Raw genomic sequence first — 23,977 nt, 5'->3', positions numbered from 1 at the left:
TGCTTTAAAAGCCAGCGATTTAGCCCTGTGAGCTAAGGGATGTGGGCATCCCTGACAAGGTCATCATTTGTTGCCCGCCCTTAATTGCCCTTGAACTGAGTGGCTTTGCCAGGCCAATTCAGAGGGCAGTTATGACTCAACCACATTACCGTGGGTCTAGAGTCACGTGTAGGCCAGACCGGGTAAGGCTGGCAGATATCCTCCCCCCCACCCCCCCCCCCCCCCCCCCCCACCCCCCCTCCCCCTCCCCCCAAGGCCATGAGTAAACCACTTGTGTTATCACAACAATCCATGTTAGTTTCATAGTCACCATTCCTGAGAACACCTTTCAATTTCAGATTTGTTGATTTGGTTATCCGAAGCTGGGATTTAGGCCCTTGTGCCCAGGGTATTAACCTGACCTCCTGGATTGCCAGTCTGGGGTCATTACAACGGATGCCTTGCCTGAGACACAGCACAGAGGTTGGCACTGTTGCTTCACAGCAGCAGGGACCCGGATTCGAATCCCAGCTTGGGTCACTGTCTGTGCGGAGTCTGCACGTTCTCCCCGTGTCTGCGTGGGTTTCCTCCGGGTGCTCCGGTTTCCTCCCACATGTCCCGAAATATGTGCTTGTTAGGTGAATTGGACATTCTGAATTATCCCTCAGTGTACCCGAATAGACGCCGGAGTGTGGCGACTAGGGGCTTTTCACAGTAACTTCATTGAACTGTTAATGTAAGTCTACTTGTGACACTAATAAAGATTATTATAATTACATCTGGCAATAGAGCACCTCTCCCACACTGCAATGGAGTTTTAGCCTGGATTTACCATTCAAGTTGCTGGAACGCGATTTAAACCCATGTTCCCAGAGCATTAGCCCTGGTCTTTGGATTACTAGCCTGTGACATTACCCTACACCACTTTTTCCCCTTCCTCCTTTGTGTGGCATGGTGGCACAGTGGTTAGCACTGCTTCCTCGCAGCACCAGGGACCCAGGTTCAATTCCGGCCTTGGGTGACTGTGTGGAGTTTGCACATTCTACACGTGTCCGCATGGGTTTCCTGTGGGTGCTCCGGTTTCCTCTCACAGTCCAAAAATATGCATATTAGGTGGATTGGTTGTGATAAATTGCCCCTGAGTGTCCAGGAATGTGCAGGTTCAGTAATGGAGTTAGGTGTGCGGAATGATGGCGCAGTGGTTAGCACTGCTGCCTCATGCCGCTGAGGACCCGTGTTCAGTCCCGGCCCCGGGACCCTGTCCGTGTGGAGTTTGCACATTCTTCCCCGTGTCTGCGAGGGTCTCAACCCCCACAACCCAAATATGTGCAGGGTAGGTGGATTAGCCACGCTAAATTGCCCCTCAATTGGTAAAGAAAAGAATTGGGTACTCTGTTTAAAATAAGGTAATGGAGTTAGTTAGGCAGATAGGGCGAGGTGAACAGGGGAGTAGAATGCTCATTCAAAGGGTCGGTGCAGACTCGATGGGCTGAATGGTCTCCCTTTGTACTGCAGGGATTGAAAGAACATTGCAGCACAAGAACAGCACCTTTGGCCCACCAAGCCTACGACAATCCAGATTCCTTATTTAGACGCTATTCCCCGCCCATTCATGTGTCTATCAAGATACATCTTAAACATTGCTATCGTTCATGCCTCCACCACCTCCACTGACAATGCTTTCCAGGTACCCACCACCCTCTGTGTGAAAACTTTACCCACATATTTCCCCTAAACGTTCCCCCTCTCACCTTGAACCCGTGCCCCATTGGAATTGAGTCTTTCACCCTGGGAAAAAGCTTCTGACAATTCACTCTGTCTATACCTCTCGTTATTTTGTAGACCTCAATCAGTTCTCCCCTCGGCCTCCATCTTTCCAATGAAAACAATCCGAGTTTATTCAACCTCACCTCGTAGCTATGATTCTATTCTAGGATTCTTTGTCACTGTTGCGAGATTATGTGAGGGAAAGGATCAGGTCGGGAGGAAATAGATGGAGAGAAAAAAATAGACAGGAGCGCGCACCAATTAGGGCACAGTAGCACAGTGGGTAGCACCATTGCTTCACAGCGCCAGGGTCCCAGGTTCGAATCCCGGTTTAGTCACTGTCTGTGCAGAGTCTGCACGTTCTCCCCGTGTCTGTGTGGGTTTCCTCCGGGTGCTCCGGTTTCCTCCCACAAGTCGCGAAAGACGAGCTTGTTACGTGAATCGGGCATTCTGAATTCTCCCTCTGTGTCCCCGAACAGACGCCAGAATGTGGCGACGAGGGGATTTTCACAGTAACTTCATTGCAGTGTTAATGTAAGTCTAATTGTGACACTAATAAAGATTATTATTAGTACACCTTGTATTTATACAGCATCTTTCAGAGAATCATAGAATGGAAGGGCATCAAGGAGGCGATTTGGCTCAATGTGCCCCTGTCCGCTCTTTGGAAAGCTGCTCAGTTATAATTTTTTTTTGGAAATGTTTTTTATTGAGTTTTCATATTTTATATCCAACAAATTACAAATTATTAGAAAAAAAATCACGCAAAAATTAATTTACAGGTAAGCATCTTCATAATAACAACTGTGGCCAACCCCTTTAGCCAGCATACATATTTTACATTCCCCAATATGGCCGAGGCACATGTTTATAGGCATTTATTTACAATTTGGTTTTGGGCCTTAGCTTGCCATCAGACTGTCACTTGCGGCTTTGTCCTTCCTTTTTTTTTGGAATAATTTTTATTCACGTTTTCAACAACAAATTTGATCACAACAGAGAAAAACAGTAACCCCTCCCCTCCAATATAAAAACAATAAATTAACAAGAAAAAGAAATAAGCATAAAACTATGAGGCTGCTCAGTTATAATAATTATAGCTTATTGTCACAAGTAGGCTTCAATGAAGTTACTGAGAAGAGCCCCTAGTTGTCACATTCTGGCACCTGTTTGTGGAAGCTGGTACGGGAATTGAACCTGCGCTGCTGGCATTGTTCTGCATTACAGGCCAGCTATTTAACCCACTGTGCTAAACCAGCCCCACTCAGTTATGCACAGACCTGTCATTTCTTTCTCCCCTCAAGTATTTATCTAATTGTCTATTGAGCAATGCGACTGAATGTGATTCTACTTGCCCTTTCCAGCTTCACGTCTCCATGCACCCCAGAGCAATGACCATCAATTACATTTTGACAGTGAGCCCCACAAGGAGACATTGGGACAAGTGACTTAAGGTTTAGTCAGAGGTTTTCAGGAGTGTGTGAAAGGAGGAGGAAAAGGGAGAGTGACAGTGGGATTTAGGGAGGGAATACTGGCAGAGTTCAGGAACTTGGCAGCTGAAGGCACATCTGCCAGTGGTGGATTGATTAAAATAAGGAATGTGGAAGTGGTGAAAATTGGTAGAATGTGGAGGTTTAGGAGTGTTCTCAGGCTGGAGGAGGTTACACATAGGGGTGGGGAAGGTTGTGGAAGGGATTTGCTAACTGACATAGCGAGAGAGAGAGAGAGAGCACAAAAAAGCATGTGCACCATCACAACATTTCAAAAGTATTTAGATGTGCACTTGCGATGCCAAGGCACACAAGGCTATGGGCCAAGTGTTGAAAATGGGATTAGAAGGTGGTTGTTTTTGACCGGCTCGCATGTGATGGGCCTTTTTTGTGCTGTATCATGGAACCCTACAGTGCAGAACAAAGCCATTCAGCCCATCGAGTCTGTACCGATTCACCCCACCCTATACCTGTTATCTAACTTTCACAGGACACTATCATGGCTAACCTAACCTGCACATCTTTGGACTGTGGGAGGAAACCAGAGCACCCGGAGGAAACACACGCAGACACGGGAAGAACATACAAACTCCACACAGACAGTCACCCCAAGGCCGGAATTGAACTCAGGCCCCTGGCGTTGAGAGGCAGCAGTGTGGGCAGCACAGTAGCACGGTGGTTAGCACTGTTGCTTCATAGCCAGGATCCCAGGTTCGATTTCCGGCTTGGGTCACTGTGCAGAATCTGCACGTTCTCCCCGTGTCTGTGGGGGTTTCCTCTGGGTGCTCCGGTTTCCTCCCACAAGCCCCGAAAGACGTGCTGTTAGGTAATTTGGACATTCTGAATTTTCCCTTTGTGTCGGAGTGTGGCGACTAGGGGATTTTCACAGTAACTTAATTGCAGTGTTAACGTAAGCCTACTTGTGACAATAAAGATAATTATTTGTATTGTGCTAACCACTATGCCACTGTAGACCTTTATAACTCTATTAACGTGAGAAATTATGACCTGAAATAATTTTTAAGGAATGTGGGAGATCTCTGGGTCCTCCGACACAAACATTTGAAGGTTGCAGGTCAAGTTGATAAAGCTGATAAAACGGAATATGCAATCTTTGCTTTTATAAACAGAGATCGCGAAAACAAAAGCAAGCAAGTTACCCAAAACCTTTATTAGGGTGAGGCCTGAACTGGAATATTGTGTCCAACTCCTGGCATCACAATTTCTGAAGGATGTCAAGGATTGGAGATGGTGCAGACTATCAGTTAGGTAGCGAATCGAGGGAAGGTGAGATTGTGTTCCCCGGTGAAGGTTGGGGGACTTTTACAAAGGGAGATGTTCAAAATTATGAAGAGCTTTGCTTAAAATAATTAAGGAGAAACTGGTTCCACTTCCACTCATGCCAGTATCCAGAAAATTGACAAAATAACCTGGATGCGCAAAGGAGGAAAGATTTTTGATTGTGTCGAGCTGTTCCGATCTGGAATACACATTCAGAAAATGTGGAGGAAGTGATGCAAAATTAACTTTGAAAAGGGATTTGTACCTGGAAAGGAAAATTAACTTTGCAGGGCTGTGGAAAAGCAACAGGGAAATGTACCTGAAACATTGCTGTCAATGTTCTTTCAAAGGGCTGGCACAGACATGGTAGACCAAATGGCCTCCAACTGTGGTGGAAATTCTATAAGCTACATGGAGACAGCTACACATAGACAGAAAGTCTATCTACTGTATCTAGAAAGGGATAGCAGAGTGGGTAGCACTGTTGCTTCACAGCTCCGGGATCCCTGTCCGTGTGGAGTCAGCACGTTCTCCCCGTGTCTGCGTGGGTTTCCTCCGGGTGCTCCGGTTTCCTCCCACAGTCCAGAAAGATGTGCTGTCAGAATGAATTTGGACATCCTCAATTCTCCCTCCTTGTATCCGTACAGGCACTGGAATGTGGCGACTAGGGGCTTTTCACAGTAACTTCATTGCAGTGTTAATGTCCGCCTACTTGTGACAATAAAGATTATTATTATTATTATTATAGTTCCATGTCAGTAATTCTGAATTTAGTAAAAATGTAATGTTTTGTTCCAGCCACAGAATGGAAATGACTTGCGATGCAATTGTCTAGTTCCTGTTATAATCCTCTGTTTCCAGATTAAAGCGATCATCACCCATGTAAAGCAACATGGTCTCATGTCTTTTAGGGAAGGATACTTGGTGCCCTTCTCCAAGCTGGGCTGCATGTGACTCCACAGTGTATCATCCATTGGATGTAGTGTAGCGACTCGCCAAAGCTTCTTCAATAATGCTTGTCAAACCCACGACCGCTATCATCCAGAAGGACAAGAGCAGCAGATACCTGGGAACCCCACCATCTGGAGGTACCCCTCCAAGTCACTCACCACCCCGACTTGGAAATGTATTACCGTTCCTTCACTGTTGTTGGATCAAAACCTTGGAACTCCCTCCCTATAACAGCACAGTGGGTGTACCTACACCACACAGTCTGAAGTGGCTCAAGAAGACAGCTCACCACTACTTAGGGAGGGACAATAAATGCTGGCCTTGCCAGCGAAGTCTATATCCCATGAAAGAATTAATAAAAAAAACACCGACGGTACTGTTAGGCTTCTGAATGGGCCGAGCAAGCCATTCTGTTTTATCAGACTGCCTACAAGCATTGTAGTTGTTCAAAGAGAAGGCCCAACACCACCTTCTTAGGATAGCTAGCGATGGGCAATAAAGACCAGGCTTTTCTAGCGATGCCCACATCTCAAAAATGGGATAAAGTTAATAACTGTGTTTCTGCAGCAGACAGAGAAGCACCATGCAACTGTGTTAAGTGTCTGTGGGCTTTCCATAGTAAACAGTCCTTTCTGGACTTGCATGCATAGCTAATTTGAACGAGTGAGTTTGGATAGTGTTAATTCAACTCAGTGGGCACGGACCCACATTGCAAAACTGTCCCTCGTTCAGTGCGAATTTGTAAATCTCACGCAGAGGCCACTGTTGTGGGAAATGCTAAAGAACTACCACAATGCTACAGTAGGGGGTGCTCTTTGAAAGTTGAGGCAGAGTAGAGCGAGCTGGATTCTTATTTGATTGGCATGCATTTCATTCCCCAGCCACTGACAGCCCTCACTTTAAAAAGCACAAAAATAACTCCTCACTTCAGGAATGAGTGATTCATTCCTCAACCAGCAATCCTTGATTATTCCCTTCCCATCTTCTCCTGCTTTTCTTTCCCACCTCAACCTCTCCCCTTTTTAGTTAACAAGTTGACCAGGCGAGTGCAAATATTTGGCCCACTCTCTCCCCTCTGTTGAGAAAGCCCCTCCATTACCAGAATTGTGGATTCCAACTGCCGCCTCTCCAAAGGTCCCAGGGTTTTTTTTACATTTCTGTTCTCGTACTTAGAACTTATCCCTGTTGGTTTAGCACACTGGGCTAAAGAGCTGGCTTGTAATAAAGAACAAGGCAGCAGCATGGGTTCAATTCCTGTGCCAGGTGCCGGAATGTGGCGACTAGGGGCTTTTCATAGTAACTTCATTGAAGCCTACTTATGACAATAAGCAATTATTATTATTAATAATTCCGTAGAATTCCTACAGTGCAGAAGGAAGCTGTTCGGCCCATCGAGGCTGCACCGAACCTCTGAAAGAGCACCTGACCCAAGCCAACTCCCCTACCCTATCCCGGTAACCCCATCGAACCTGCACATCTTTGGACACTAAAGGGCAATTTTAGCACAGCCAATCCACCCAACCTGCACTTCTTTGGACTGTGGGATGAAACCGGAGCACCCGGAGGAAACCCACCCAGAGACGGGGAGAACGTGCAGACTCCACACAGACAGTGACCCAAGGTCGGAATTTAACCCGGGTCCCTGGTGCTATGAGGCAGCATGCTAACCACTGTGCCACCGTGACACCGCAGGTATGTTTGAGGAAAGGCTCTGGGCCTCTGCCTAACGTCTCTTTTCGCCATTTCCAGCCCGTGCCCCCTTTGTCACACTGTCATGATATAGAAATGCAAGTTGTTGTTGCGATGTGGAGTTCGGCATCAGGTTACTCATTTCTCTACTGCTTACAAGCGCATGTGCTCCTATGGGACATAAAAAGCCCTCGCTCTATTTAGTCAATCAACAGGGTTTCTGTTAAACCACAGATTGACATCCCGCCCCCCCTCCCCCATCCACCAATTTACCTTGTTTATGTCTCTCTTGAATGTGGATACAGGGTCGTGCCCTTCTGATGTACCACAATGTGGAGGAAAAGGAGCTGTATATTTGCCGTAGTCCCTACACGCCATTCAAAACATGTCAGACACAAAGTATTTTCTTTTTCCTTTTAATTGTGAATCTTTTCATGAAACCGTAGAAAGAAGTGATTCGGCCTGGTTATTTGAGAGAGCTGAACAATGATCCCTCCCCACCTCACCCCACCGCCGGCTCTTTCCCCATGCCCCTGTCACTCAACTACCTCCAGTCATATCAAATCTGAAGGCAATCCGTACAGTTCATGATGTTACATCTAAAGTTTGCCTCTTTTAGGCAGAAATATAGAGGTGGAGGAATACATGTGTAGAGAACTTGATATACAGAAAATTAGGTATAATTAGACAGGTACATGGACAGGGATAGATTTATCTCGATAGATAGGCATTGATATATTTAGGTGGGGTGATAGATATGAATGGAGGTATAAATAAATATTTATAAATAGACTGATACCTGCATGAATAGATACAGTTAGATAAATATCGAGTGGTGCAACAGATAACAGAGATGGAGAGATTTAGAAACATAGATAGAGGGCAAATAGGTAGATAGATAGATAAGTAGATAGATAGATAGATAGGTAGATAGGCAGATAACTAGTCAAACCAGAGGGATAGGTAAAATAAATATGCTAAGATATAAATGGAGGGTTAGCTGAACAGATAGGAACACATTGATAAATGAATGAAAGGCAGGAACACGCTTAGATTAATGAATGATGGGAATACAGATAGATGGATCAATAGCACATGCAGAGAGAAGTGGTGTATAAAGGATCGATAAGATGTAAAATCTCCATCCTGTGACAGATATCGTTTAGCCGCTGTGTGCTTTCAGTGATCCAGGTCCTGGAGGCAAGAAGCCATATTTCTTCATAAGCCAAGTGCCATTGCATGTGTATAATCCTAATAGTTTTCAATTTGCTCTTAACTCCACCAATTCATTCCTTCATTTCAATCCATCTGTTTTAATACTTCCGAGGACACCTGACAGGCTCAGTCTTGTACCACAAAGCTCTGCAGTTTAGGCATGACTCAGTGGCTAATGAGAAACGCGGGTGTCCGCATCGAGTGTGCAAACATGCCAGACCCTCTGAGATGCTGAGTCTTATTAGCCCTGCTCCAGGTTTCACAGAACCCGCTCATCGTAACTAGGGAACGGTGCTGTGGACACTGTGGTCCGACTCAGGACCCTGGGTGTCGGGCTGCTGAATCCAGCCAGAGTTCCTCCTCTCAATCACTGGATTTAGGAATTCCAGCTGACCTTCCAGGACCCCCCGCCCAGCAACGTTGAATGGAATCCCGATGGAGTCCACAATGGTTAAGATCACACCGCTCTGCCCAAAAGGGAAATCTTCTCGATCAGTATGGCTCAGCACCACAATGCACTAACTATCAAGAAAAAAGCTTGCATTTTTATAGCGCCTTTCTCAATATCAGGCTGTCCCAAAGCATAGTTAAGTAGGTTTGAAGTGAAGTCACTGTTGTAATGTAGGAAATGCCAATTTGCCAATTTGTGGTCAGCCAGATCCAATCGATAGTAAAAGGGGTAATGACCAGATAATCTGTTCGCTTTTTTGATGTACTTTGAAGGATACATTTTGGTGAGGACAATGGAGGGGCAAGGGGGGGGGGGGGGGGGTTTGGGAGGTAACCTCCTTTGCTCCTTCGGAATAGTGCCCTGAGGTTTTACACGTCCGCTTGAAATGAAAATGAAAATCGCTTATTGTCACAAGTAGGCTTCAAATGAAGTTACTGTGAAAAACCCCTGGTCACCACATTCCGATGACTGTTCGGGGAGGCTGGAACAGGAATTGAACCGTGCTGCTGGCCTGCCTTGGTCTGCTTTAAAAGCCAGCGATTTAGCCCTGTGCTAAACCAGCCCCTCAGAAAGTAGGTGAGGCCCCAGTCAATGTCGTATCTGCAGGATAACACATCAGATAGTGCTGTGCTCCCCAAGTACTCCACTGGGAGCTTCAAAGAATAAATAACAAAGAACAAAGAACAATACAGCACAGGAACAGGCCCTTCGGCCTCCAAGCCTGTACCGGTCATGATACCAACCTTGGCCAAACCCTCAGCACTTCCTTGTGCCATATCCCTCTATACCCATCCTATCTATGTGTTTGTCAAGATGCCTTTTGAACGTCGTTAATGTATCTACTTCCACAACCTCCCCTGGCAACCCATTCCAGGCACTCACCACCCTCTGCATAAAAACCTGCCTCGCACATCTCCTCTAAAGTTTGCCCCACGGACCTTAAACCCATGCCCCCTGGTGACTGACCCCTCCACCCTGGTAAAGAGTGCCTGCCCATCTACTCTATCCGTGCCCCTCATAATCTTGTAAACCTCTATCAGGTCACCCCTCAACCTCCGTCTAATGAAAGCATTCTGAGTCTATTCAGCCTCTCTGCATAGCTAACACCCGCCAGAGTAGGCAACATCCTGGTAAACCTCCTCTGCACCCTCTCCAAAGCCTCCACATCCTGCTGGTAGTGTGGCGACCAGAATTGTGCGCAATATTCCAGGTGCGGCCTAACCAAGGTTCTGTACACCTGCAGCATGACTTGCCAGTTTTTATACTCGATGCCCCGTCCAATGAAGGCAAGCATTCGTCTGCTTTCTTGACTACCTTGTCCACTTGTGTTGCCACTTTCAAAGATCTCTCTGACTTTCTATATTCTAAAGAGTTATGCCATTCACAGTATATTTCCCCTCTTTATTTGACCGACCAAAATGCATTACCTCACATTTGTCACCCCTGACAGATGGATCAAAAGTTGTTTTAACCATTTATTTTTCTCTTGCATTTCAGGCAATCATTTATGAAGGGCAGGATAAGAACCCAGAAATGTGCCGGGTGCTCCTCACTCACGAAATCATGTGCAGGTGCGTAAACTAAGTACTATTTTTGACTTGGAACCATTGAAAGGCCACAGAGGCTAAGAGACTCGCAGATGGCTATTGCCATGACAGGTGACATTGGGGGACCTGGAGAGGGTGACGGTGAGGAAGTGGAGAGGCAGAGCTGAGGCCTGGGCACCGAGGCATGGGCCTTTTTGGTGGAAATGGACAAACAGCAATGTGAGAGGGATGTGAGAATTGTCTGATTTAAATGCATAGCTGTCAACAATCTCTTCCTCTTTGCCACTCTTTCGTAAAAGAAAGTCAAATAATGTCAAGGGTTACTGCCAGGATTTACATACCACAGATCAAAACAAATTTGATAGTTTGACCAATTTATTAGAGCTCTTTGCAGATGTAACAGCCAGGGCCTATAAAATGGAACCAGTATTTGTAGAATATGTAGATTTTCAAAAGACATTCATTAAGGGGAAACATAAAAGTTTACAACATAAGATAAAATATCATGGTGTTGGTGTTAACACGGATAGAGGATTGGCTGGCAGGAAACAGAGAGTCAAGGTAAATAGATCATTTTCAGGTTGGTAAAGTGAAGAGACACATAGAACATAGAACACAGAACATAAAACATAGAACATTATAGCGCAGTACAGGCCCTTTGGCCCACGATGTTGCGCTGACCTGTGAAACCACTCTAAAGCCCATCGACACTATTCCCTTATCATCCATATGTCTATCCAATGGCCATTTGAATGCCCTTAGCGTTGGCGAGTCCACTACTGTTGCAGGCAGGGCACAGAGATTTTTAAAAAATTCATTCATGGGATGTGGGTATCGCTGGCTGGGCCTGCATTTGGTGCCCATCCTGAACTGAGTGGCTCGCTGGGCCGTTTCAGAGGACGTTTAAGAGCCAACCACATTGCTGTGGGTCTGTAGTCACCTGTCGGCCAGACCAGGTAAGGACGGCAGATTTCCTTCCCGAAAGGACATTAGTGAACCGGATGGGTTTTGGTGGCAATCGACAATGGACATCATTTTTAAAATAATAAATTTAAAGTACCCAATTATTTTTTCCAATTAAGGGGCAATTTAACATGGGCAATCTACCTACCCTGCACATCTTTGGGTTGTGGGGGTGAAACCCACTCAGACACGGGGAGAATGTACAAACTCCACACAGACAGTGACCCGGGGCCGGGATCGAACCCAGGTCATCGGCACCATGAGGCACTGTGCCGCCCTATCTTTTAATTCTAGATAATTGTTTTCATGAATTCAGACCGCAACATCTGCAGTACCTGGGTCTCTGCACTACTGGTCTTATGACACCCTGGGCAAGTACACTGTCAATTGCAGCCCCACATGTCCCAGAGACACAACACAAATGAATGGACCAATAATTCTTATAAAAATACTCGAAGTCTTTGACCTGTGGTTGCCCAATAATTACAGTCACCATGTTTGTAAGTTTAAACACAATTACCCTTTATTTATAACCAGAACTATAATGGACTATGCAGCAAATACAGCTGGTTAACTATCAACTAATTCCTAACTCCCCACTTTAGCTTGTTCTCCACCCTCTACACACACACAAGACAGACAAGCACAGAGGGGTGGAAAGGGGTAAAAATAATAAGCAAGAGGAAAAAGAGTCTTTGTTTGAGATGATGGTTTTTAGCACAGCTTCCTTCCAAGTAACCTTGCAAGTTAAAGTCTTTGGGTGAGATTTAACAAAAAAAAAAGAGACTGCAGCACCGAGGCCCCACTATCAAACGGGACCTTGTTTTGTTTTGGAGAACGTCCCGCTGAGGCAGTTACATTAATTTCCTGCACTGATGACCTGGACATTTTTAAATATCACCCCGATCTCTTGACCCCCCCACTGCAGCCTCTGGACCCCCAATGCCCCAACTTACCAATTAGGGCATCCTCGAGCCCCTGCCTCACCCCACTTTATAATGGCAGGGCACCCCCCCCCCCCTCCCCCCCGGGCCCAACCCCAGCATGGGAAACCTGGCACCCAATATGCCAGGGTGGCACTACCAGGGTGCCTGGTTGGTAGTGCTAAGTTTCTTGCTGGCATCAGGGGATGCCAGGCTACCACCCTGCCCGAACCTGACCACCCGGGGGCCTTTGATTGCCTGAGTGCCATTACGCATGGCCCACGTGTGCTATAAAACAGTGCTAAACATTGCTACGGCGAGGTCTCCCAGGCACGGGCAGTCAATCCCAGGCTTTACGATACTCCGGCGCAGACACATTTAAGTGAAGCTAACTACCCACTTAAATATGCAAAACTGGATCACGCCAGTTATATCTTGCGAGATGTTCCGACATCATAAATCCCGTGAGAAGCCTGGCGAGAGATTAAACAGCCTCGTCACATCACCGACAATGATTGAGTCCGTTGTCCACAGACTCTAAAGGGTCTTCGCTGTAGGTTCATTCATTCAGGTTCGCTGCAACATCAAAGATACAGCAGTCACAGCTTTTCTAGAAGGAGAGTAACAAGTTCTGGTCTTTGTTTGCAGCCTGTACTCATTCTCCTGTGGACAGATTTATTCGAGTCCTCTGTAGGTTCAGCAATTCGGCACCCACAGGCTTTCTGGAGAGAAGCATGGAGAAAAGAGAGAAGGATCTTCTCTCTAATTTGCCATAGGTTCAACTGAAACCCCTTGGGACTCCATTGGGATAGGATCCAATCACCACCCATTACCAGGCAGAGTACGGCCTTTTGCACCCATTCACTAAATCAAACCAAGTCCCTACCCACCTGTCTCTCTGGTGCTGACAAATCTGGAGCCTTCTGTTCAAACCAACAGGAACTCGTATTCTCTCTGGTAACTTCTGAATTCCGTTGCTTGACTTAAAAATACATGTCCATTAATCATCCATGGATCAAAAACCATAAATGCAAAATAAAAGAAAGGGGAAACAAGGGAATAAGCAGGAAGGACCCATACACTGGGTCACAGCCTCCCCCAATTTTTACTGGTGCCGTAACTATTTATGATCTATGTTAGTGACTTGGGTGAAGGGACAGAGTGTATTGTATCCAAATTTGCTGATGATACAAGAATAGGTAAAAAAGCAAGTTGTGGGGTGGGATGTAAAGAGTCTGCAAAGGAATATAGACAAACTAATGGAATGGGTTAAAAAATTTACAGATGGAGTATAAAATGGGAAAATGTGAGGTTGTCCAGTTTGAAAGGAAGAACAGAAAAGCAGAATGTTATTTAATTTTTAGAATATTAATAATCTTTATTGTCACAAGTAGGCTTACATTAACACTGCAATGAAGTTACTGTGAAAAGCCCCTAGTCGCCACACTCTGGCACCTGTTTGGGTACACTGAGGGAGAATTCAAAATGTCCTGGAGAGAGACTTCAGAATGCTGCGGTACTGAGGGATCTGGGTGTCACTAAACGTTAATATGCAAGTTCAGCAAGTAATTAGGAAGACAAATGGACTGTTGGCCTTTATTGAAATGGGGGGAAATAGGAAAGTCTTTCCACTATTGTAGAAGCCATTGGTGAGATCACACTTTGGGTACTGCGTACAGTGCCGGTCACCTAATTCAAGGTGGGACATTGGAGGCAGTTCAAAGAAGGTTCATTACGTTGACTCCTTGGATGAAAGAGCTGTATGTTGGGCCTATTCTCATTTGGAGTTTCGAAGAGTGAGAGGTGATCTTCTTGAAAAATATAAGATTCTAAGGGGGCTTGACAGGGTAGATGCTGAGAGAATGCTTCCCGCGGTGGAGGAATCTAGAACCAGGGGGCATAGTTTCAGAATAAGGCTTCTCCCATTGAAGATGGAACTGAGGAGGAATTGTTTCTCTCAGAGGGTTCCCTCAGCGGAAAGTGGAGTAAAGGCCATAATCAGGGGCGGGATTCTTCCCTACCCGGCGTGATGGGGGGTCCCGGCGTAAGGGAGTGGCGCCAACCACACCGGGGTCGGGCCTCCCCAAAGGTGGGGAATTCTCCGCGCCGGAGCGGTTGGCACCAGAAGACTGGCGCAAAAAACCGGCGCCCCCGGCAGCAGGCTGGCCGAAAGGCTTTCGCCGGTCGGCGCATGCGCCGGCGGTGACGTCAGCGGCCAGCTGCCGCTGACGTCACCACTGGCGCATGTGCGATGTGGGTTCTCTTCCACTTCCGCCATGGCGGAGGCCGTGGCGGCGCGGAAGGAGAAAGAGTGCACCCAGGGCACTGGCCCGGAGTCTGAGCGGGGGGTCCCGATCGCGGGCCTGGCCGCCGTGGGGGCACCCCCCGGGGTCCGATCGCCCTGCGCCCCCCCCAGGGGCCCGGGGACCCGGTCGCGCCGCCGATCCCGCCGCCACCAGAGGCGGTTCAAACCTCGGCGGCAGGAGAGGCCTCACAGCAGCGGGACTTCGGCCCATCCGTGCCGGAGAATCACCGCAGGGGCCTCGCCGATCAGAGTGGCGAGATTCCTGCCGCCGCCACTTCCCGGGTGGCGGGTAATCTCTGCCACGGCGGGGGCGTGATTTTCGGTGGCCCCAGGCGATTCTCCGACCCTGCTGGGGGTCGGAGAATTTCGCCCCAGATCAGCCATGATTGTATTCAATGGGTGGAAGAGGCTTGAGGAGCTACTCCTGCTGATGATGTTGATTACAAAAGTAGGGTTATTATGGTTTGGTTGTACAGGGCATTGTTGGGACCACATCTGGAGCATTGTGTACAGTTTTAGCATCCTTATTTAAGGAAGGATAGAAATGTGTTAGAAGCAGTTCAGACAAGGTTGACCAGACCAACACCTGGAATGAGCAGATTGTCCTACGAGGAAAGGTTGGAGAGATTAGGTTTGCAGCCACTAGAGTTCACAAGAGTAAGAGATGACTTGATGGAAACCTTTCAGGTTCTGAAGGATCTTGACAGGGTGGGTGGATGGCAGATCTTCCTTCTTGTCAGAGACTCTACAACCCGGGGTCACTGGTTAAAAATAAGGGGTTGCTCATTTAAGACAGAGACGAGGAGAAGTTTCCTTTCACTCTGAGGTCTCTGGAACTCTCTTCCTCAAAAGGCAGTGGAAGCAAAGTCTTTGAATATTTTTAAGGCACAACTCGATAGATTCTTGATTAACAAGGGGATGAAAAGTTATCGGGGGTAGGCAGGAATGTGGGGTTGAAGTTACAATCAGATTAGTCATCACCTTATTGAATAGTGGGGCAGGCTCGAGGGGCCGAGTGGCCTACTGCTGCTCCTAATTCACCTGTTCTTATTAAATAGGACTGATTGAGATCTACAGGGTGGGAGATTGTGACTTCCAGGATGAAAGGTCATTGTCTAAAGGGTGAGAGGTCGTGTTCTCCAGGTTGAGAGGTCATATTGTTTTCTTTCGGTGGGAGAACACCGCCTCGCCATAATGCTGCTGTTGAAGGTTTGCCAGTTGGCAGGCCAGCTGGAGTGCGGGTTTCTCACAATGTGACTTTCAGCAAAGCTTCCAGGAAGCTGAGAGTTTAGCCTAACTTGGAAAAGATCCCAAACCTGTTAAAAGCCAGCATTAGTTTACAATGATTTTAGGCAGTGTTACAGTGTTTGCTGCAAGCCCACACCAAACCCAAGTAGGTTCAAGGTTAATCTTTTTTGTTCTTCGGTGGCAGGGGGCGGGGGGCGGGGGGGGGGGGAAGGGGGAGAGTATTTCTTCCTAGCTGAGCAAGCGAAGTGCGTCATCGGTTAGTTCACTGTAATTTCACCCGTGGGTTTGCTCTCAGATTATCGACAGGATGAGTCTCAACGCCACGACAACTTGCATTTACCTAGAATCAGAACATGCTGGAAATACCCAGCCGGTGAGGCAGCATCTGTGGAGAGAAACAGTTAGTTTGGCTTGGGATGACCCTTCATTTCTCCGCAGCTGCTGCCTGATCTGCTGAGCTTCTCGGTTTTTATTTCAGATTTGCAGCCTCTGCAGGATTTTGCGTTTTCATTACTGTAGCGCCTTTTACAAAGAATCGAAATAGAGTAGAGAGGGAGAAGCTGTCCCATTGGGGGAAGAATGGCAAAATAACCAATGGTGACGCGCAGTTAAAATTGTTAGGGTCTGGAATAGACCCTGGAATAGGGTGGGGCAGCACAATGGTTAGCACAGTTGCTTCACAGCTCCAGGATTCCAGGTTCAATTCCTGGCTTGGGTCACTGTCTGTGCGGAGTCTGCACGTTATCCCGGTGTCTGCGTGGGTTTCCTCCGGGTGCTCCGGTTTCCTCCCACAGTCCAAAGATGTACGGGTGAGGTGGATTGGTTATGCTAAGTTGCCCTTAGTGTCCAAAAAGGTTAAGTGGGGTTGCTGAGTTGCAGGGTTAGGGTGGGAGTGTGGGCTTGAGTGGGGTTCTCTTTCCAAGGACCGGTGCAGACTCGATGGACCGAATGGCCTCCTTCTGCACTGTAAATTCTGTGAATACATTGGCTGAGAGTGTGACGGAGGCCGACTCAATTATGGATTCCAAAGGAGAATCAGATAATTATCCTGGAAGAACGAAACAAAATTGCAGGCCTACAGGAAATAGACCTGGGAGTGAAATCCACTTGAAGCAAACTGGCAGAGATGTGATCGGCTGAATGGCCTCCTTCTGCATTGTAACCGCGCGATGATTCAGACAATCAAAATTGACACCCCAAGCCAAAAAAAAAGTTAGGAAAGGTGAACAAATGTTTGTCCAAAGAGATAAGCTCTAAAAGGAGGTGGGGATGGGGACGAGGTTTGGGAAAGGTAATCCAGAACTGAGGCCCAGGCAGTTGTGGGCGTGGCCACCACTGTTGGAGCAATGAGAATGGGGAATGTGCAAGAGTCCAAAGTTGGGAGGTGTGCAGAGATCTTGAAGGAGCCCACAGAGCTAGGGGAGGGGCCGGGCAATGGAGGTATTTGAGAACAAGGATGGGGATTCAAAATTAACGTCTTTCCATCTCCCGGAGGCAAAGAGCCAGACATGAGCGAAAATGAGTTCGGGATAGTCTGACACGAGTCCCTCTTGAGCACTAGTCCACCGCACGAAAGCTGCCCATGATTCACACTAATTGACAATCTGTTGCTTGCAAAGCAGTTGATCTGGGAAATCAGATGAACCGCATTGGTGCAATAATGATTGCTCGTCTGAGGGCCCAGGGTTATGCCTCACTGTTGGAATGATGCACAGGGAGCGGAACGGAGCCTGGAACGGAGGCTGGCCACCTGAAAAAGACCTCCCTGCATTTCAACAGGGTTAAAGATCAGCTCATATTCTGAAGTAAATTTGTTTGGTTGCACAAGGATGGTTCAGCGCAGGGAAGCTGGTGAAGGAGCAGTTCAGTCACACCAGTGCGACACCACATTGCGATTATAGCAGAGCATCGCTAACGTCGTAAAACATCCCAAGATGCTTCACGGAAATGTTAAGAAACCAAAATTGGCACTCGGCCATTCAATAAAATATTAGGGCGGGTGACTTGGTCCAAAAAGTAAGTTTGAAGGAGCCTCTCCAAGATGGGAGGAGAGGGAGAAATTTAGAGATAGAACTCCCAAGCTTAGGATCTTGGCAGCTGAAAGCATAACCGTCAACGATTGAGAGAAGAAACTTAGCAATGGACGAGAGGCTGAAAGTGGAGGAACGCAGAGATCTCGGAGAGTTGTCGGGCTGGTGGTGGCTGGAGGTGGTTACAGAGATATAGAGGGGTGGATTTGAGAACAAGGATGAGCATTTTAAATTTAATTTAAACATTTAAAATCAGAACCATTGCAGGGTCAGCGAATGCGGTGGGCTGATAGACGAACAGGACTCTGTGCGAGTTAGGATAATAGGAGTGGGCAGTGTTATTCCGAGTGTGCGCATTTCTTTCTGAAGTTAACCGTTCATCCATTTAATCGCGTATCGGAGTCAGGGACGTCGGCGCAGGAAAGAAAATACATTTGCGCTTTTGTAACAAGTCCAGCTCCAGGCAAGGTCGACAATGTTGTGAGGGATGTTCTTGCATGCCGCAAGGGCAGACAAAGGAAAGACGAGCTGTCTTACAGATACGTCTTTAAACCGAGGCTCTGTCTGACTCTCAGAATAATGAAGCGATCCCGTGGCACTGTTTTGAAGAAGAGCAGAAGAATTATCTCCAGTTTCCTAATGCATATTTATCCCTCAAACAACAGCATTAACTGGATCGCTCTTACGTTGCTATTTCTGGGATTTTGCTATGCCCAGCTGGCAGCCCCATTTTGTCTGTTGCAGCAGTGAGTGCACTTCCTTGCCTGTGAAGAACCTTGAATACCCTCCGATTGTTAAAGGTGTGATAGCATAGTGGTTAGCGCTGTTGCTTCACAGCTCCAGGATTCCTGGCATGTATCACTGTCTGTGCGGAGTCTGCACGCTCTCCCCACGTGTGCGTTGGTTTCTTCCGGGTGCTCCGGTTTCTTCTCACAGTCCAAAGATGTGCAGGTTAGGTGGATTGTCCATGCTAAATTGCCCTTAGTGTCCAAAGAGGTTAAGTGGGGTTACCGGGTTACGGGGATAGGGTGGAGGTGTGGGCTTGGGTAGGATGCTGTTTCCAAGGGCTGGTGCAGGCTCAATGGGCCGAATGGCCTCTTTCTGCACTGTAAATTCTGTGATACAAAGGGACTGCATGTAAATATTCTCTAATGTTGCAATCGTGATATTTAAGCTTTGGCTTCTCGTATTACCTATCTTTTGGTAAACTGTAGGCTCTCTGATCCACAGGTGTCAATCTGACAGGAACTACTGGGAACTGCAGTATAATATTCTTTTAAATCTGGGGGGAATTCAGTGACCTCTTTCTCGTCTCAGGCACAGACCTATATTTAACAATCCGTACCGCAGTGTGCAAAGGAGGACAGCGCAGGTTTGGAAATGAAGCCCCAATTCAGCAAAGGGCTTAGACAGAACAAAATTAATTTTAAAAAATCTGGCTCCCAACAACAAGTGAAAACGGGCCGTCCAATTAAGCCGTCCAACCATAAATCCCTTTGAGCAGGTCCCGTCACGCACGACACTAAGGCCAAGTGAACACACTCTCCCCTCCCCCCTCCCCCATCTTCATCATCCCCGCAACCCCCTAACCTCTTAACATACATCAGCATGCCCTGAATTGTGTTACATTTCCTGATTAAATATGCACCAGTCAGATCATAGTCAAGATGTTTAATCATTTGCTGAATATATTACTGGAGTATGGGTATAATTTGCATCATAATTGATAGATTGTTTTAACTGAACTGATTTGATATCGTCTGCACTTGCAGATGGGCTGTGCGTGTGTTTAGACTGCTGTGTGGTGTATGTATGTCTGCTTGCATAGCCTCACATATGTTTGTGTGTGTGTGTGACCATGGATGCAACAACATGTAGGTGCCTGCGTAGTATATGTGTGGCTGTGCGTGTGTGCGTGAGACACTGTCAATGTATGTATATATGTGTCTGCACCTATGTAGCCGTGTCTGTTAGCATTATGTATATTTGGATGTGTATTGTGCTGTTTATTTGTCAGTATTGACACAGACGGGGAATATCCAGACCATGAACATGTTACCTGTGAAGCCCCGGTCATTCTCTTCCTTTTGTTCTTTGATCTCACACTGAGCTCTCTGAATTTAGCATTGGGTAGCACAATGCTTAGTGCTCTCATCTCATTGGCTTATTTATCCTCAATCAGAATCTGTTTGTGTCTGTAGTTTGGGATGACCAGTGGGTGACAACATTGATTAAGCTGTTAGCAACAATAGATTTGCAAATGGGTCACAGAATCAAAGGCCAAGAATATCCTGCAGCGGCTCTCGATTTGGTGCTCAGAAGTATTCGGGATACAAGGGCCGGGATTCTCCCCTACCCAGCGGGGCAGGGGGTCCCAGCGTGCCAGAGTGGCATGAACCACTCTGGCATCGGGCCGCCCCACCTTTAGGGGCTAGGCCCGCGCCGGAGTGGTTTCCACTCCGCCGGATGGCGTGAATGGCCTTTGGTGCCACGCCAGCCGGGGCCGAAAGGACTTCGCCGGCTGACGTAAGTCCGCGCATGCGCCGGAGCGTCAGCAGCTGCTGACATCATACCGGTGCATGTGCAGGAGAGAGGGTCTCTTCTGCCTCCGCCATGGTGAAGGCTATGGTGGGGGCAGAAGAAAAAGAGTGCCGCCACGGCACAGGCCCGCCGCGGATCGGTGGGCCCCGATCGCGGGCCAGGCCACCGTGGAGGCAACCCCCTAGGGTCAGATCGCCCCACGCCCCCCCCCCCCCCCCCCCCGGACCCTGGAGCCCGCCCGCGCCGCCAATCCCGCCGATACCAGAGGTGGTTTAAACCACGTCGGCGGGAAAGGCCTGTCAGTGGTGGGACTTCGGCCCATCGCGGGCCGGAGAATCGCCGCGGGGGGCCCGCCAACCGGCGCGGCACGATTCCCGCCCCCGCCGAATCTCGGGGGGCAGAGAATTCGGGACACGGCGGGGGCGGGATTGACGACGGCTCCGTGCAAGGGGGTCGGAGAATTTTGCCCAAGGCCTGTCCCATTTTCATGTGTGAGTCTACGTAGAGCCATTGAACCCCTAGAATTCCTACAGCACAGAAGGAGGCCATTCAGCCCATCGAGTCTGCCCCGACCCTCTGAAAGATCACCCTACGTGGGCCCATTCCCCCACTCTATCTCTGTAACCCACCTCCTTGGGCACTGAGGCAATTTATCATGGCCAATCCACCTAAACTACACATCTTTGGACCATGGGAGGCAACCAGAGCACTCCGAGGAAACCCACACAGATATGGGCAGAAAGTGCAAACTCCACACAGACAGTGACCCAAGGCCGGATTTGAACTGGGGCCACTTGGTGCTGTGAGGCAGCAGAGCTAACCACTGTGCCACCTTCATTTATACCCCACCCTCAGCTCAAAGGGCTGTTGCGCTTCTGTTATTCCACTAATAACGTAGCGTCATAGAATGAGTACAGCACAGACCATTCAGCCTGCTGTGTCCATGTTGACTCTCCGCAAGAGTAACTCACCTATGGGATCCCACTACCACACCCTTCCTCCATAGCCAGGCTGACCACCTGCACTGGACTTTACCCATAATTGAGGTGATTGTTCACTGCCACATGTTGGAGTTTGCTGGGATGCTGTTCTTCCCATATTTGAGGTCCTTTGTTATGTATTTATGTATTTATTTGCGATTTGTTATTTATATTGTTATATTGTTAAGTTGGGGAGGCGGGACGGGGGGGGGAGCAAGTGGGTTATGTGTGTTTTCTTTTTCTCTTTTTTCTTCCTCTCGTTTTAAGGGGGCTTTGTTATCGGTGTGGATGGGGACGGGGGTGGAATTGAAGATGGCGGGGTAGGGTGTGGCCGGGCGAAAGCGCGGGCTCTCCCCGGTTTCCCGCGCGCGGGACAGAGGAAGGGGGAGGAGAGAAGAGTGGGGTGTGCCCAGCAATGGCGGCTTTTTCCGCGCTGAAGCGGAGTCAGAGAGGGATGGCAAGGGGGGGGGGGGAGGCCCCTCCCCCCCCACATCGGGAGGAGTCGGAGTGTGGCAGGGGCAGCCGGGTCAGCGAAAACCAGCTGACTCTCGGGAGTACGATGGTGGATACACTGCGGCTAGGAGGGGTCCTAGCCAGGGGGGGGGGGGGGGGGGGGGGGGGGGGAAGGGGGGTTAGGGGGGGATACCGGGTTGCTGCTGGAAAGGCTGAGGACGGGAAGGGAAGAACGGGAGGAGAGAGGGGGGGGGCCATCGCCATGGGGAACGGGTCAGAAGGGGAGGGTCGACCCGGGGCGAACAGGGGACAGAACATGGCTAATAGACAGGGGAAAGGGACGGGTCGCTCCGCGACCCGGTTGATTACTTGGAATGTGAGGGGGCTGAACGGACCGGTCAAGAGATCAAGGGTTTTTTCACACCTAAAGGGACTGCAGGCGGATGTGGCAATGTTGCAGGAGACTCACTTGAGAGTAGTAGACCAGGTGCGCCTGAGAAGGGGGTGGGTGGGACAGGTGTTCCACTCAGGCTTGGACGCAAAGAACCGGGGGGTGGCGATTTTGGTGGGAAAGAGGGTGTCGTTCGTGGCGGCGCAGGTGGTAGCAGATAAGGAGGGTAGGTACGTGATGGTGAAGGGTAGGCTGCAGGGAGAGAATGTGGTGCTGGTAAATGTATATGCCCCGAATTGGGATGACGCAGGTTTTATGAGGCGCCTGTTGGGCCTCATTCCGGGTCTGGAGGCAGGAGGCCTGATCATGGTGGGGGACTTCAACACAGTGCTCGACCCTGGGCTGGACAGATCGAGTTCCAGGACGAATAGGAGGCCGGCAGCGGCGGAGGTGCTAAGGGGGTTCATGGAGCAGATGGGGGGGGGTAGACCCTTGGAGATTTGGCAGGCCAAGGGCGAGGGAGTATTCTTTTTTCTCCCACGTCCACAGGGTGTACTCCAGAATAGACTTTTTTGTACTGAGCAGGGGGCTGATTTCGAGAGTGCAGGACACGGAGTACTCGGCCATTGCGATTTCGGACCATGCACCACACTGGGTAGAGGTAGAACTGGGGGAAGCACGGGACCAGCGCCCGCTGTGGCGCCTGGATGTGGGGCTGCTGGCGGACGATGAGGTGTGCGGAAGGGTCCGGAAGGGCATTGAGAGATATCTGGGCACGAACGACACGGGCGAGGTGAAGGTGGGGGTAGTATGGGAGGCCCTGAAAGCAGTGATCAGAGGAGAGCTGATCTCCATAAGGGCACACAGAGAAAGGAAGGAGAGGCAGGAGAGGGAGAGACTGGTGGGGGAACTTATAGAAGTGGACAGGAGATGAGATAATTGAGAGTGTGGATGAGGTAAGTGCACTTGAGTATATAGACCTCCAAAAAGTGTTAGATTAAAGTATTACACAATTGACTTGTTGTGGAATAAAAGGGAAAATAGCCGCATGGATACAACATTTGCTAAGAGACAGAAAAGAAAGAGTTGTGAATGGCTTTTTTTTTTAAATTGGAGGGAGTTATATCATGGTGATCCGCAGGCTTTAGTAATATGAACATGGTTGTCACATTAATGACTTGGACTTGAGAACACAGGACACAATTTAGGCAGCAGGGTAGCATGGTGGTTAGCATAAATGCTTCACAGCTCCAGGGTCCCAGGTTCGATTCCCGGCTGGGTCACTGTCTGTGTGGAGTCTGCACGTCCTCCCCCTGTGTGCGTGGGTTTCCTCCGGGTGCTCCGATTTCCTCCCACAGTCCAAAGATGTGCGGGTTAGGTGGATTGGCCATGCTAAATTGCCCGTAGTGTCCTAATAAAAAAGTAAGGTTAAGGGGGGGGGGGGGTTGTTGGGTTACGGGTATAGGGTGGATACGTGGGTTTGAGTAGGGTGATCATTGCTCGGCACAACATTGAGGGCCGAAGGGCCTGTTCTGTGCTGTACTGTTCTATTCTATTCTATATGCGGAGACACCAGAGGAGGGGCTGCTGAGGGAGCGGCGCAGTTCACAGGCCCAGTTTGACCAACTGACCACTAGGAAGGCGGAGACGCAATGGAGAAGGGCACAGGGTGCGGTCTATGAGTACGGGGAAAAGGCGAGCAGGATGCTAGCACACCAGCTGCGCAAGCGAGATGCAGCCAGAGAGATTGGGGGAGTGAGAGAGAAGGGAGGG

General features: G+C 48.7%; 1 protein-coding gene across 5 annotated transcripts in view; it reads left to right on the top strand.

Moving 5' to 3' along the window:
* Nucleotides 1-23,977, top strand: part of LOC119963843 (transcription factor COE3-like) — a 519,394-nt gene that overhangs the window by 21,593 nt on the left and 473,824 nt on the right. For all 5 annotated transcript variants that reach the window (XM_038793191.1, XM_038793187.1, XM_038793188.1 and 2 more), the window contains exon 5: nucleotides 10,321-10,394. In XM_038793191.1, coding sequence (XP_038649119.1) covers nucleotides 10,321-10,394 — 74 coding nt within the window. The remainder of the gene's footprint in view (nucleotides 1-10,320; nucleotides 10,395-23,977) is intronic.

Source organism: Scyliorhinus canicula, chromosome 3 (assembly GCF_902713615.1).
Source record: "Scyliorhinus canicula chromosome 3, sScyCan1.1, whole genome shotgun sequence".
Lineage (NCBI taxonomy): Eukaryota > Metazoa > Chordata > Chondrichthyes > Carcharhiniformes > Scyliorhinidae > Scyliorhinus > Scyliorhinus canicula.
Note: the sequence above shows the minus strand (reverse complement) of the source record. Positions and strands in the feature narration are given on the sequence as shown.